The sequence below is a fragment of the Coturnix japonica genome, chromosome 1, assembly GCF_054131305.1.
Source record: "Coturnix japonica strain WE chromosome 1, WE-NBRP24, whole genome shotgun sequence".
In the NCBI taxonomy this organism is placed as follows: domain Eukaryota; kingdom Metazoa; phylum Chordata; class Aves; order Galliformes; family Phasianidae; genus Coturnix; species Coturnix japonica.
Window position 1 is genome coordinate 66679824 of NC_140663.1, and position 16734 is coordinate 66696557.

Here is a 16734-nt window from a genome sequence, read left to right on the forward strand (position 1 = left end):
TTTCCACATGGAGGAATTAAATTCCACACTTTCTGTCAAATCTAAGCAGCAGATTACATTTTGTGTCACTTTTAAATGGCAAAAGCATGACAGAACACAGACAATAAACCTCAAGAAAACATATAGTGACAACATTTTACTTCACGATTTCTAACACAGTTTACTAAAGATGTCTTATGCCAGTGCTTACAGCAGTTTCTAAGATGCAAAAAAATCAGTCAGATTTCAGATTCTTTGGAATGTTTGTATGGGAGATAAAAGAAAGGTTAGGCTCCTCAACAGCACCAGTGAAACTATACAGCACAAATATTTCAGAGGGCCAAGAACTTCTGTGATTTTTTCCCATTGGAGGCAGCTTATGTTTCCCTTGCAGCAAGGCACTTACTGTTCCAGTTTGTGGAGACAAGTGTTTGGATTTGAAATAAGACATCTGCCACTTGGAGGACTTGGAGGCACTTGGACTGCAGAGAAGTGCACCTAGTACCAAGTTTCAATTGGTAATGGACAGTTGCTTGAGGTCAGGGCTGTCAGGAACCAGCCTTTGGCCAGTAAACACCAGTAAAATAATTGCCCAAGGAGAAAGCTAATGTCTCCAGATATTACATATCATTTTCTGGTCCCCCTTACTTCCTATTCGATGCAGTGGGGAGTTGCCCTGCTTCCTAATTTAAATGTTAACTATCTTCATTCCTATTTAAAGTAACGTAAACCCTGCCTACTTCCCTGTACCAGAATGTGTTACATACACACACATGCACATAGATGTATCATTGATCTATTGAGGGATACAAACCTTAGAGTCACGCATTTATATTATAATGTATGATACAGATCACTGACAAGGATGTATTTATTACTATAACCTTCAAATCTATTGCTCTTCACAGCTCTTAAACTACAAGGAAAGTTTCCAATGAGATGGTCTGCAAGTGTTACACAGGAAAATAAAGGTGTAAAATTTAGTTCATGAAAACACACTCTTTATTACAAGTCAAAGTCAGGAGGATTCACACTGGAGTTAAGATCCCAGAGTTTTACATATTCCACAAAATCACAGCAAAATGCTGTCACCCTTAAACACATAAACAGTTTTGAGGGAGAAGAAATAACAGTACCTAAGATGAGAGCTCAAAATATCATCCAGTTTACCTGTGATCCAGTCTACTGCATTACACAAATTCTGCACTGTAACACAGATCATTAGCTAAAGCTACAAATGCAACTGATTTTGGTATTTCCTTTCTAGAAGTTAGACTAAGCATATACAAGATTATAAATATCTTTTTCTTACTCATATGTTTCTTAGTAAGGAGAGGAAGTGGCAAAGATATTGAAAAGCAAGTTGCAGGTCAGTACTGTAGATTTTTAAAGCTGTTTGGCCAAGCAAGGAGTGCGGATCTGCCTGGGAGTAGTGAGGCCCTATAGAGGGATCTGGACAGGCTGGAGAGCTGGGCTGAAGCCAATGGGATGGGGTTCAACAAGACCAAATGCCAGGTCCTGCACTTTGCTACAACAACCCCAGGCGATAATACAGGCTTGGGGCGGAGTGGCTGGAAGACTGTGTAGAGGAAATGGACCTGGGGGTATTGATTGATGCTTGGCTGAACATGAGCCTACAGTGTGCCCAAGTGGCCAAGAAGGCCAATGGCATCCTGGCTTGCATCAGAAAGTGTTGACACCAGGAACAGAGAGGTGATTGTTCCCTGGTACTCTGCACTGGAGGGGCTACACCTCGAGTACTGTGTCCAGTTTTGGGCCCCTCACTGCAAGAAAGACATTGAGGCCCTGGAACGTGTTCAAAGGAGGGCAACAAAGCTGGTGAGGGGTCTGGAGCACAGGCCGTAAAAGAAGAGGCTGAAGTAGCTGGGAATGTTCAGCCTGGAGAAGAGGAGGCTCAGGGGAGACCTTATTGCTCTCTATAACTTCCTGAAGGGAGGTTTTAGTGAGCTGGGGGTTGGCCTCTTCTCTCATGTCATTAGTGATAGAACTAGAGGCAATGGTTTTAAGCTACGGCAGGGGAGATTCAAGCTGGACATTAGGAAATATTACTTATCAGAAAGGGTGGTCAGGCACTGGAATGGACTGCCCAGGGAGGTGGTGGAGTCACCGACACTGGGGGTGTTCAAGGAAAGACTGGATGTTGCGCTGAGGGACATGGTTAAGTGGGAGCTATTGGTAATAGGTGAACAGTTGGACAGGATGATCTTTTAGATCTTTTCCAACCTTGGTGATTTTATGATTCTATAAATATTTATATTTAAATACAGTTCACCTTGTAATCTTCCCATTTTGCACCTTATTTTGTTGTAGGACAAAGAAAGTCATTACCTTGTTAATGAGTAAACAAGCTCAGTAGCTCTTGAGGCAGACATAAACACACACACGGTGCCTGGTTGGTACATGTGACCAAGTTGTTGTTGCACAGGTATAAAAAAATTATAAGTACCTACAATAAAGGTGGCACTTTGTTCTGCATCAGCAAGGAAGCCCACAGCTCCCCTACCATATTTTGTTCCATTATTGTATTTTTATTTAGAGAATAAAATCACATCACTCAGTTTACTTCAAAACCTCTCCAACAGTAAAACACATTGTATGGGAAATCACAGCCTGAACCACTTATTAATCAGCTGAGGCAAGTGTTGGGTCAGCTGTGGGAGCACAGGTGAGAGTAATCTAGCTGTGCTCCTGGAAGGGGTGGAGCTCGACCCCTAAGACCTCATTTAAGGGCTGACCACCACTGAGGCAGCATCTCTTGGAGATTGCTCCCCAGTGGAGACTGCCTCAGCTTTCCGGTCAAGGCATTGACATTGGTGAGTTTTCCTTTGCTAATAACCGTTGACTATTTACCACCATCTTGGTTAACATCTTTATATTAGCCACCCTTACACACATAACACAAACTTTACTTTCTAGAAAGGAAGCAGAGGTAGAAAAAAAATCTGAGATAACTAGAAAGCATTGAAAAACTTTGAACCTCTTAATTAAGAACCTCAAAGTTAATGGAACTTAGAACCTAAATCATTTCATAACTTGAAAGTTTTCAAAAATAATACATCAAAAGAAGTTGTGTGAGAAGCCAGAATGCGATTAAACACAGAACTAAGACAGGATTTCCCAGGCTAAGAAAGTACAGAATAGAATGTTTGTATCACCAATATGACTCAATGCATCCTTTATTCAAGAACAAGATTCCTGCACAGCTAAGTTATGTTTACAAGAAAAACTTGGAGAAAAAAAAATCTAATTACATTCAAAAGTAACTCATCAGCAATTTGGTTAAAGTTCTGAATCCATATCATACAGTAATATCAACATATTATTATTTAGTATTTCAGTAATAATTAAGTGTACCTGCAGAATCTTTCATGATAATGCTTGTATATTTAATAGTTTTTTCACAGATTCCTTATACTGAGACATGTTACTTTCTGTTTCACCTTCATTTTTAAGTGCAATTACAGAGTTTCTGTAATTCCTAACAACTTCAGATGCAAGAAGCTCTTCCTTAGTTACATTACTGACATTCTCTGTGGCTTTTATTTGAAGTAGAGTGTCCAGGGCATTTCTCTGAGAGGAGCTGTTTTCCCAGATATACTCTTCCATGTCTTCTTCAGTCTTCTCACTTTCCCATGGTTCAGTTTTCTGAAAAAAAATGTACCCGATTTTAAAACTAAAAACTGAAACAGAGACATAATTTATAGACTCTTTTCTTCCTCATTCCAATTCAGTTTAAAAAAAAAAAAGCAACAAGACAAACAAAACAATATCTTCAGTCCTAAAAGACATTTGCTCTCTGAAGTACAAGGCCTGTTAACTCTAGTCTCAAACAGAGTTCAAAGAGGTGTCCAAGTGCCATTCATTTTCTACACAGAATAAGTTTCTTCCTTCCCACTTATCAAATTACTTACATAGCTAGAAGATGCAACTAGGCTAGCTGAAGTAGAGGGAGAGCTTATGGACTACACCCAATGAATAATAAAACAGCTTCTATAAATAGTTTTACACAACCCTTTAGTTCAGAAGTCCCAAATATGGACATGCTTTAATTTGTAGCACTAGGACAGTAGCATCACAAATTGGTATTTTTGTACGTCTGAAAAATACGAATCAAAACTAAGATTGATTATGTTTATTTCAAGAATGCATCATGCTTCACATATTTATCATTTATCTGCACAAGGGATATCCAAGACATTTTTAAAACAAAGGCTTCTCTCACAGGGATAGCATTTCTCAGGAGTAAAGGAACACAGGTAACACTCCTAGTCAGACCAAACTGACAAAACTAGAGTCAAGCCTGAGGTTCAAACTAAAAGATATTGTGTAAAGAAAAAAGGCAATACAATGTAAGTATGAATTTGAGTCTAGAGGAAGGCTTTACTATGGATTCTGGGATAACCAATGGTTATTTAAAACATTCACTCTGCTGCAAGCAAGCACATACTCCTCATCCCACCTGTGTCTTGTAGTTTAATGCTCTACTGTAAAAAGAACAGGAAAGCAAGGAGGGATGTCTTCTTCAAATTCATTTACTACATACAGCTTTGGGAGTTCACAGACAAATTCAATTAAGTCTCTAGTGTCACACCATCCTGTACATTCCACTGTTTTTTCCTTCTCCCATCCACCCTCCTGCTTCAACTTCAGTCCCTTCAGTTCATCAAGTATTAACTGCAGTGCAAGCACATGACAAAGGGAAGCACCCAGAAGACCTTTGGCTATTACTGTATATATTCTATCAGAAACCACAATCCAATTATCTCTGCTCCTACAAGCCTCCTTCCTTACTGTTCAAGTCTCAGACCTTTTCTAATCATACATCTGTACTTAACACTTTTAGAAAAAGTAAGAGATCAGAAGCGAGCACAATGTCATTACTGGTTTCAGTATGCCAGATTACACTCTTTAAGAGATGCCCTTTCTATTTCCATGTAACTTTCCACTAAGATCTCATCTGTGTAATGCAGAATTACATCCTCCACTCTGCATCATTTTGCTTTGCGCATGTTGAAAATCGTGTGTACCTGGAACATGAAATACTGTTGCAACTTGTAATTTTGTCAAGTTTAAAACAACTGTGAGTTCTTCCCCTCTCACTATCTTTTCCAGATCCATCACCTTTTTAGGTGCTCATAATATTTTTTCTTATTCAAAACTTAACTGTGTTTTTTTTTCCCTTCCACTAGAAACTCATACAGGACTTCACTTTATAGTGACAAACTACCAATCCCAATTGTGTGCTCTTCTTAACCACTTGGGGGCAGGAAACCATTACTTTTTAAAAACCACTTAATATCTTAAAAGCTGAGGTTACAGCATTCAAGAAGCACAATCGCATAAAGCAGCAGAAATACAACTATTTTATCTGCTGTTTATAATGTACTTAATGTGTCTCACTCTTTCATTTAGTGAATTCACTCCAGACACAATCCTGGGAAATCCAGATGTCCTTCCTACCCTCAAACATATTAATGTTTCCTCCCAGCTTGGCAGATCATATGTTGACTGCTCCAAAAATGTCTAATTAGTTTCCATGGAAACTATAACACATACAAAGAGCACAATTACACTACTTGATAGTGCCAACTATCTCTAAAGCCAACAGAAACTGGGGATGATGTCCCTATTCTGAGCTCAGAATAGGACTTTCAGTCCTCGCTCCTTTCAGCTTAAAGTAAAATTTGTGAGAATATTTTAAAAACAGAATACTTCCAAGTTACAGCCATGGATTAAAAGAGATCAGGAAACAACAGATCCTAATTAGTAAGTAATAGGATTTTGGAATTGGGTTATATTATAGTTTTCATAACTTTTTATGACGTAGCATTTTATAACTTTAAATACCTGCTTTTGCCTTAAAAGTTTTTGTTTTGTTTTGTTTTTTTAAGATGATTTCAATTTATTTTTCAGCCACATAAATCACCACATAAATTGTTGCAGATGACAGTAAACTGAGTGGTACAGTTGACACAATGGAGGAAAGGGAAGCCATCCAGAGGGACCTGGACAGGCTGGAGAAGTGGGACTATGAGAACCTAATGATGTTCCACAAGGCCAAGTGAAAGGTGTTGCACTTAAGCCAGGGAAACCCCAGGTATTTATACAGAAGAACTCCTTGAGAGCAGCCCTGTGGAGAAGAACTTGGGGGTCCCGGTGGATGAGAAGCTGGACACAAGGCAGCAGTGCGTGCCTGCAGCCTGGATGGTCAGCTACATCCTGGACTGCATTAAGAAAGGGGTGGCCAGCAGGGAGAGGGAAGTGATTGACATCCTCTACTCAGCTCTTGTGAGGCCCTGTCTGGAGTACTGTGTCCAGCACTGGGGCCCCAGCACAAGAAAGATGCAGAGCTCTTGGAATGAGTCCAGAGGAGGGCCACTAAGATGATCAGAGGGCTGGAGCACCACTCCTATGAAGAAAAGTTGGTGGAAACTGGGCTTGTTTAGCTCAGAGAAGGCTCTAGGGAGACCTCATTGTGGTTTTCCAGTACTTGAAGGGAGTATATAGACAGGAGGGGGAACAACTGTTTACATGGGTGGATAGTGATAGGACAAGGGGGAATGGTTTTAAACTAAAACTGGGGAGATTAAGGTTAGATATTAGGAGGAAATTTTTCACCCAGAGGGTGGTGGTGCACTGGAACAGGTTGCACAGAGAGGCTGTGGATGCCACATCACTGACAGCATTCAAGGCCAGGCTGGATGTGGCCCTGGGCAGCTAGTTGGTAACCCCCACTCACGACACCGGGGTTGAAACTAGATGATCGTTGAGGTCCTTTTAAACCCAGGCCAAATTTATTCACCTAGGGAGACTTTTCCAGCAAACAAACATCATGATGACGCATTTGACACTCAGTTATGTGTGAAACTTAAACTAATTTGAATCAGTTAATTAGCCAAGTCAGCTAAATTTGAACAAAATCTGTCTTAAAAGGGAATTTTACAGAAGTTTTAAACCCTCTGATGTAACATTTCAGACATTGATATAAAATACACACATGAAATAAAAACAGCACAGGCCTTATAAAGACAATGAAAAGAATTCTAAGCTAACTGTGGAAGTATGATACAAGCATAATCACCTTTGTTGAATTTGAAGAAATGGGATGGGGAAAAGAAATTAAGGTAACATTCCTTAAGCTGTACAGTCAGAAAACATATTTAGAAGTTTCAGGTAACATTTAGCTTATGTAGATGGGAGAAAAAGAACATAAGAAATTTTCTTCCCCAAATGCTTACCCAAGATTCATGGTACAGAACTGTGAGGAGATGTATTCCATAATCATAGTTCTGTCTTCTTAGTGGACACCTGAAAAATTAATGAACAAAGCAAGTCTTTTTGAAATCCAACTACTATAAATATGTAAATATGCTTGGAAAAAAAAAAAAAACCAAAAAAAAACTTCCCAAAATTTTTAATCTGTAAATTAGGCAATTCCAGGGAAATGTGTCTGTGTCTGATTTACACATTTCTGAATTCCACATTATCACAAATAGCATGATCAGTAAAAACATGAAAGAATTGACATCTGCAAGTCTAAAGGAAAATATACAAAACCAATTTACAGATCTCCAGAACCTGTTAAAAACCAGACTAACATATGCTGCATTCTACTTTGTCCTCTGCTAGAAATAGCTAAAATTGAATCCAACATGTATTAGCCTGGACTGCCTTAAGACCTGATTTTTTCTTCCCCCCCCCCAGATCTGAAAGGAAGAAAAAGGTGAGAAAGTCAATTCAACATAGCTCAGATCAGGCAATCTACTCAATCTAGACAGGAAAGTCTCTAAGTCAACATAGCTTTAAAACAAAATAAAATCACCACCAACATTTGTCCAGATAAGGCACAGCGCTGCAATAACACTTCTTAAAACAAGTAATACAAAATGCCTGCTGAGATTCTGGTGACATTACTCATTTCCTCATGCTGATCACCAGGAACCTCCTCCTCCTCTCACCTCTTCCAAGAGGCTGCTTTGTTTCCCGCTTTTTTGATAAGCAAGAGTTCTATTCTCTTTCCTAGAATAGCATATAGCAGATAAACTCAAACTTCGGAAACCATTTGTCCTGTACACAATATAGCATCTCAGTTCCAGCAGCTCTGCAGTGAACCAGACCAAAGACTGACAAAAAATCCTTCAGGAACAACACATGAGACATTCACAAATACAATAGAGGTAGAACTCCTTTCACCTATCCTAATAGCCACAAAGTAAGTTTTGCCATGGAAAAGAAATTTCAGCTCACGTGGTCCCAGTAAGCCACCCAGACTTTCAAGACAAAAGGGATACATAACTTCATCCATTTAATAGTAGAAATAAAACTGTGTTTTCTACTGAATGTCAGGAAATTAATTGTAGGAAAAGAAATCGTAATAGTTTTAAAAAAAAAAAAAAGCTAACATTTAAGATTACCAGTATTATTTTTCCTAACAGAAAATGCAGATGTGAAATAAAGCACAATGTGATTAGCAATACGCATGTATTCTCTTAAACGCTTCAGAATTCAAACACAAAGCAAACATCTCCAGTGCAGTTTCCTGAAAATAAACATGAATAATTACAATGATTTTTTTTTTAAATCTAGAAGATCAAAACACTGAAAAATGTCTGACGTCCTCATTTTTCTTGCTCACACCTCTTTAGATAATTGTTGTAACAGAAGCTGATCGTGAAAAACTGTTACTACTTATAATTAAGATTTCCTAATCTCATAATACTAATAGATTATACCCTATATTACGTGATTTGTCCTTAAAATTTAACATGAACAGAAGTACTACTACTGATTAAATTGGAAGAGATACAATCCCTTTCTACACTGCAACTACCAATACTGACATTTTTTCGTCCTGTAATCATACCTGTCTGTTTTAATAGTGAGAACATCCGTATCCTTGCAGTACTTCTCTCCTACAAGTTTAATGAGCTTCTTCTTTGCATGGTCATCCAAATTCAGGTTAGAAAGTTTAACCTTGAAGTAGAAGAGAAAACACAATTGATAATTTGGAGAAATTCAATCTCTGCACCCCAAAGAATATTTTCAGATACGATTCGACATATCTTTCTTCTGGAATTAAAAGCACAGTTACTAAATATCCATTTTTGGAGTTTCTTCCAGTTTTATCACTTACCAAAAGCTTTTAAACACACAGCAAATACAATGTGAATATTCAAGCAATAGATTTCTCTTCACTCAAGTATCAGAAGGTTAGAGAGAATATTTCTACTTAAACTTCTTTCAGAGGGGAAAAACAGCTGTCAGTTTCATCCGTAGCTTCACTTCATACTCATATGAACTTAATGTGGAAAATATTTTGAACAAGTTTTTGTTTTTTAGATATAGTTATATAAGGGTAATATTTTTAAATATCTTAATATATTTGTTACAAGCACCCAGAAAAGAAGAAATCAGGAGTTGTCAATTCAGAATTCTCACTATCATTATTAGATCATTAATACAAGTATACTAAAGATGCATACAATCTTAAGGGACCACAACCATCTCACATAATTCATCAAATCTCTGTATTAACAGCCTCCCTTTTCTTGCAGTATCAAAAAATAATTAAAAAAATCCACAAACACAAGGAAATAACTGTTACTTGTCTAAAAAGAAAAAAAAAAAACCACCAAAAAATTACCACAACACAAAAAGCCCATAATTAAGTAGTTACTCTGAAGCTAACTTCTGAATGTAGTTACAAGTATGAAAAGTAAAGCAAGGTATTTTTAGCTATTAAATGTTCGTACAGTAGCAAATAGCAAAGCTAAATATCTGAAGATATATGGGGTTAGAAATGTAAAGGATGTAAGACCACTGCTTTTTTTCCACCCATCTCTATATCCTTCCTAAGATGTCACTGCAGTACAAAGGAACTGATCAAATTCAGGAATCTTGTATAAGAAAACCACCTGGTCTGTTACCTATGCTACAGGAACACAAAAAAATCCAAAGTGATGACAAATGTTTACATGGCTTCTTGCTTCAAAAACAGGATATAGTTTAGAGAGCTTATAATTGTGAGCTGGAATGTTGCATGCTATTTTATGTTGAATTTTAGACAAGCTAGAGCTCCACAAAGAATAATGATTGCTTAAAAAAAAGACTCATTTTAAATCCACTTGTTTGGCTCAATTCTAACAATTGCACTTGGGACCAGACAACGATAAACTTGGTACCAAGAAATACAGGCACCAGGCTACACCTGACAAAAAATAAGCATTTACAGTAAGATCTCAACTTCAACAAAAAGTCTCTTAAAGAATTTTTGCTTTTAATTCCTACAGTTTACATTATTTTCTTAATAGTTATATCTTAAAGATCCATGAGAAAGTTTAGCGCAATCTGTAACAGAGCAAACAGAAACAAACTCAACCCTATCTGACCCAGTGTCATCTGCTGTCACTTTTAAACCTCTCTCTTCTCCCTCTCAAAGCAGTTCTGTTGTCAGAGGATTAATCACAAAATACCAGACAGCTAATTTATTAATCAAGTCAGAGATCAGAACACCTGTAACTTGAAAAGGCATACAGACAGTTCCACCTTTGTCTCTGACTCCAACCCCTCCTCTTTCTAACACACATGCATAAGGCACATCCATACTAAGCCTTACAAGAATCAGGACCTACTAACATTAACGGAAGATTTAGAAAGGATAAACCAAACTTATTTCCGTGTATCATTTGAATTATCCTCTCCACTGCAACATATCTGACTTTTAGACCTGCATCGAGTGTCTCAAGAACCCTATCTAAAAGAAGAGATTTACATTTAGTAACATTTTACATGGTTTAGAAGGCAAGAAAAATACATGCTCTCACAATCTACTGTTTTTACTGGGAGGAGACTGAATTTTGCTTGACCCAGCAGCTGAGATTTTTGCCCTACCCATGATACCATGACCACAACTGTCCAGGGGATGCTTTGAACACAGGAGTGATGATGGGGGTGGGAGGGCAAGATCAAATGCGTGTCTCCATCTGCACATTCACAGCCCGGCATAAAGCTGGAGGCTTTTATCCTCATTGAATTTTCTTTTATTTATGATACATACAAATCTGTGAAAATTTGACCTTGACTAGGAATGTGAATTAAGAGACAAACAGTTAAACCCTAACATGCAATGACAAAAAAGGGAAACTACTGCCAATGGTTTGGTGAAATGTATATTTAAGTCAAAGCCAAACCAAATTAAATTCCAACCAATTAATTTTCACAATCTGAAGAAAAGTTGTAGCCTCCTACAGATAAAGTGAACTGCTGCTGTTTGGTTGCTTTAATTAGATGAAGGTGCTATCAAGCCATATTTGAGCTTCTGCAGCAAAAGAACACAGCCATCACTGACTCCACTGATGCTGCTTTTAGAATAGGCTCAAATCTAGTCTCAAAAGGCATGTTAGTTAGTTTTTAAGAATGTATGCTATTTTGTGTGTATCAGAGCTCAACATTTAGTTATAAATATATCCATAACATTAGAACTCAACTTATAATATGCTGCAATATATAAGGAAATCCTTTGCTGCTTTTTTTGGTCACTCAATGAACCATTTCCCACATTCCCACACTTCTAAAATGTTTTAAAAGCAAGTCAAATATTTAGGTTTTAAAAACAAAGGCAATTGCTTTCCAAGAGTACTACTTACTCTTAAAGTCACTACTCTTGCTTTGGGATTACGAATAGATGTACCTGCAGAAACATAATCCACTGTCTCGATTTCAACAGGAAAATGCTGTTCACATTTTTCATCACTGTCCAAAGCACTTGGCCATTCAGTGCAGAAATCTATATAATAAAAGAAAACAACCCAAGTAAATTCTGTCTTTTCTCAAATTTACTGTAATTTAAGGTTTTAGACGTAGTTCTAGAGAAACAATATACTCTTTCACAGGCAATGGCAGCATCTTTGTTAGACTCACTCTAGTATTTCAACGTCTTTTTTTGCACTGGGTTCCTCAGAACTGGTCAGAGTATTCCAGATGTAGTCTCAGAAATTACAAAGACAGGGGTGAAAAAAATCATTTCCTAAATATGTTGATTACACTTTTGCTAGTACAACCCAGAATACAGTTAAACTTCACTGTTGCAGGGGCACACTTCTGTTCCACATCCAACCTTCAAAGGCCTGCTGAGCTCTCCGTGGTCTTTTCTGCAAAGCTGCTTTCTAGCCCTTTGTCCCCTGCAGGCCTCACATGCAACTGGCATGAATTATTCCATTCCAGACACCTGACTATTTACATTTTGTTAGCTTCACAGTATCACACGCAGTATCACAGTCTGGTGCGGGTTGGAAGGGACCTTAGAGATCATCGAGTTCAACCCCCGGGATTCGAACCTCCTGTGTAGCAGAGCGGCACTTCTACCACTTGTACCACAGGGGGGATTCGAACAGGGGCCCTCCAGTGTTGCAACGCGGCATTCCTACCACTGCGCCACCGGGGCACACTTCATGGAAGTCCTAGCAGCAGTTTTTTTCCTGTCTCTTGACATCCCTCTGAATGACAGCCCTGTATCACTTGTTTTACCCTCTCCCCTATTTCTCATTATCTGAAAATGTGATGCTCTGTTACTGCCCAGCTTGTTACAATGCACACTTCCCACATACCTGGAATGGTTTATAGGTTTCCTTCTTGACCTTTCGAAGACTACAGTAAGGCTGACTGACCTGTGGTTTCTGACTCTCTCTCTCTCTCTCTCTCACCCTCCATGAAATTTTCACACAAATATTCTATTCGTCCTGGGTAATCTGAGCAATCCTAGGCAATCTTTGTTTTTGTATCTTGGGTCACTCAGGAGTTCTCTGCTGTCCTTCTACCATACCTGCTCAAATTTTTGTGGACTAGAATGGACTATTCTTGTGCTTTTAGGAGGCAGTCCTAAATGCTCCCTTTCTCCCACCCCCACTATCTACAATGAGATCTGCCAAGCAGACTTATGAATAAGCCAATATCATTCTTCTGAAGTTCTGGCTGCAGTTCTCTCAGCATTTTGAACTCCACAGTTTCATGGTCATTGTCACCAAGGCTGCCCGTAGTCTTCCCAAGTGCAATTGGTTCTTCCTAGTTTGTGAACAACAAATCTAGTAGAGCATCTCTTGTAGTCAACTGGTAAATTAACAAATTGCAGTTAATATGCTAGATGTCCTCCTCACTTCTCTCAAGATCTTGAACTCCAACATCATTTTTTTGGAATCAAGGGTTGCCATCAGCTTTCAAATCCACAGCCAATTCATCCATATTTGCGACTAGCACATATAAAGCAACTTTCTCATGGACAGTTTACCCAGGATCTGAACACAGTGATACTGACAGCACTCGACAAGTGTTCAAAATTGTTTCTATCCCATTCTGCTACCCTTCCAGAGGATGTTTAGACAGCTGCAGCTTCCCATGAGAACCAAAGATGGTAACTGCAAGGATTTTTCATCTATTTCAAGAACAGTTCATCTGTTTTCCCTTCTTCAGGCAGCCTGGACCACCAGACTCTAAATCAGCTTGTAACCCATCTCACAGCAAACATCCACATCAAAGCTGTTTTGGAACACATACTATACTATATGGATCATATCTCGCTTACTACCTCATTGGACAGTTACACTTTGAATTGGCTTTTTAGAGAGACAGCTATAAATAACAGCTCCGTCCACCCCAAAAGAAACAAACAAACAAAAAAAAAACCACCAAGAAAGAGGCAAAGAAAGTAACAAGGGTAAACAAATCAAAATCCTACCTCTGAGAGCTGCACAGTGTTTCTTAACTGCAGGAGGAGTAAGATGTAAAAAATTGGGAATCTAAAATAAACATACCAAGAGTTACCAAAATAATATCATTTTGTCTCTTCATAATTAAAGGGGCGTTACTGAAATTTGGTTACATTTTCAGAATTTGTTAATGTAATTCAACATATACAATAGAAGATAAAGATGAGAAAACTCTCCTCAAGCTTCATTTAGGAAAATATTTAAGTTCAGTAATAAGTCACAAGCATGATAACCTAATCAAAGCATGATTTGTTTCACTTGTATTTCTTTTTAAGATTTGTCTTTGTGACTTCTTAATTTAGAAGTTATACAGAACATTTTTCTATTCATAGAAAACAGTATCCAATAAAACTATTTCAGTTAAAATAGTTCAGTCTTAATGAATAATAATTTTAAGTGTTGATGCACACTAGTAGCATGTGACTTACCTTTACAAGCTCTAAGTTGCCTTCTTTCGGTGGAGGTACTCCTCCCTTCACTGGGTAACCCATTCGAATTGGAAGAGGCACAGATGCAGGTTTAAACACAGCTGCTGTTGGATAAACACTGCTCCAGTCCTGGTCAACAGCCATCCTCTCAGTTCTGGGAGGTATATGCTAAGAAAATGAAGATTGTACAAGTTTGATGGGAGACATGCTGATTTATGATATCAAGCAGGAACATAGGTGAAAGTTATTCAGGGATAAATTCTCATAACTAAAAATTTAATGACACACCTTAATATAAAAAAAAAAAATAAAAAAATTAGTGCTCACTTCCCAAAGAATTTTTAAAAAGAGAAGCTCTCAAAAGTTAGGTTCCATGTCCCTCCCAGTCTAAATAATAAAAAACCATTATTTCAGAAACACTTCAAAAGAAGTCTTGGCAGGTTGAGGAAGAAGTGGGGGAAGAGTTCGAAAAAATCAAACTAAATTGCCTGAAGTGCCCAAGCGTTCACTACAGGAGGCAAAAACATGAGTATTAAGTTTCTTGAATTCTGAAAGCCTGAGTAATTTCATATTAAAAGAAACAGATATACATGCAAAAAACTAAAGCCACTGTTTCTTTTTCCAGAGCCTTTATTTATTTATTTATTTAATTTAGAAGGGTAAAAGATAAACATACATATGATGTCAATTGGTTTTTACCATTAAATCTGTACCCGGGAACAAAAATTTACACCTGGTCCGTTTTTAAGTACTTGCTTGTAAAAACATGTCACACAGTACTACACTGTGAGATAACAAAACTCCTAGTTTTGCCAGAAAGCAAACACTACAAATCCTGCCAATCTGCACTGAAAATAACATTAACGTACTTGTTTTTCTTTTACATGCAACCTTAAGTTACATTTAAGACCTGCAGTACATGGTCTCTGCACAAGCCTTTTTCTCCTCTTGCTATTTTTGAGATTAGAGATTGAAAACAGGAGATTAAAACTGTTAAGTGTACACTCTGGAATTGATTCACATTAAATCAGTTCATCTTGTTTTTAGGGGTTCCTATAGAAACTATTAAGACTCAGAGCATGGAAAATGTTCCCAGCCACTTCTGGGTTAGCAGCAAACAGACTCAGTTCTTACAGATCTTATAGACTGTGATGTCCTGCCTCTTCTCCTTGTCGAAGCTGAGGGGAAAAAAAAATAAGAATTATTTTTCAATACAAACTATTATGTTGTTTTGTTAAAAATAAAGCACATTCCCCACTTATTTTTTCCCCTTGCAAAACCAACATATAAATATATCATGAAGTAATTCCATTCTACCTGCTCCTGCTATAAAGAAACTTAAAATAAAGAATACAAATAGGGCACTGCAACATTTACTGGAGCAATCATAAACAGACATACACAATTCATACCAGTCTTATTCCTTCAGTCATAAACATCTACAATCTCTGATTAGGAGTGTTCTAATGAGCCCCCACCACCTGACATTGCTCAAGGGCCCTTTTTCAAACCTGGCAATCTACAAATGACAAATATCCACACTACCCTCAGAAAAATGCTGGTAACAGCCCTGACCGACGGGGGTCTGAACACTCTGGAGTCATCTGGACTCCGAGAAGGCAAAACCGCTCAACCTGGGGCCAGACACAAAAACAAACACGCCACGCAAGCTCATATCCCTTAGCAACTGTGAGATTCTATATTAGAATACTTAAATTCACTCACTGGTCTGCTGGGCAAGCACAGTCCTGACCCGAAGGGAGGAAGGCGGCGGACCGAGCTTCCCCCCCACCCTCAAGGCCCTACCACTCAGCCCTACCACTCGTAACCAGGCACGGCCCGGATTCAGCCTCATGCCCGGCAGCAGTAACCGCAGAGAGCACCGAGCCACCCTCACCTTCCCTCTGCTGGGCTTCCCTGCTGCTCGCAGCCGGCGCAGAGGAGTAAGCAGCCACCTCTGCCCGCCAGCAGCACCGCACCAAAGCAGGCCACCGACCCGAGATACACACTGCCCAGCCCGCAGCCATCTTCGAGAGAGGAGCTGCGTGCGATATATCCCGCCTACAAAGGGGAGGGGTAAACTTAGCAGAACGCCTAAAGCGATTCGTTTCCTTATAGAAGAGAAGCAGGATGGGTAAAGAGAGAGAAATAGTCGGAAGTTGAATTGAGCTTGTGTATTTCTCTCGCAATGTTGTCCTGGTTAGTGCTGTTGAGGTACTGCAAAGATAGGGAAGGGCTGTGTGCAAGTCAGTGATGTTTTCTAGCACTTCAGAAACTATTTCTCCTTAGCTAAGACCTGAACAGTTTCTGACCTGCTGAAATACAAACTGGAAACCAATGATCACACACTACCATATAGGTAAATCAACCTGTAAGTGACTAGATAACTTTCAGGTTTTTTATTCTGTTTCTCAGAAATAGTTGAATACAGCTCTGATAGGGTGAGGCTTTGGGTTCAAGAGACACAGTATGTATATTAATGCTAGTTACATGAGCTATACAAAATTACACTGAATACCACAGAATAAGTTCAGAAATACATCTTA

At 38.6% G+C, this 16734-nt stretch overlaps 1 protein-coding gene across 1 annotated transcript; it reads right to left on the reverse strand.

The window, feature by feature from the left end:
- Positions 1 to 3158: 3158 nt before the first annotated feature.
- MRPS35 (mitochondrial ribosomal protein S35) lies at positions 3159 to 16225 on the reverse strand. The gene is made up of 8 exons (XM_015871095.2): positions 16086 to 16225; positions 15323 to 15366; positions 14189 to 14356; positions 13730 to 13790; positions 11646 to 11785; positions 8864 to 8973; positions 7239 to 7308; positions 3159 to 3645 (listed from the first exon to the last, which is right to left on the reverse strand). Exons 1-8 carry the CDS (start codon positions 16213 to 16215, stop codon positions 3367 to 3369), a joined length of 1002 nt encoding a protein of 333 aa, XP_015726581.2. The 5' UTR covers positions 16216 to 16225; the 3' UTR covers positions 3159 to 3366.
- Between the last annotated feature and the right edge of the window lie 509 nt (positions 16226 to 16734).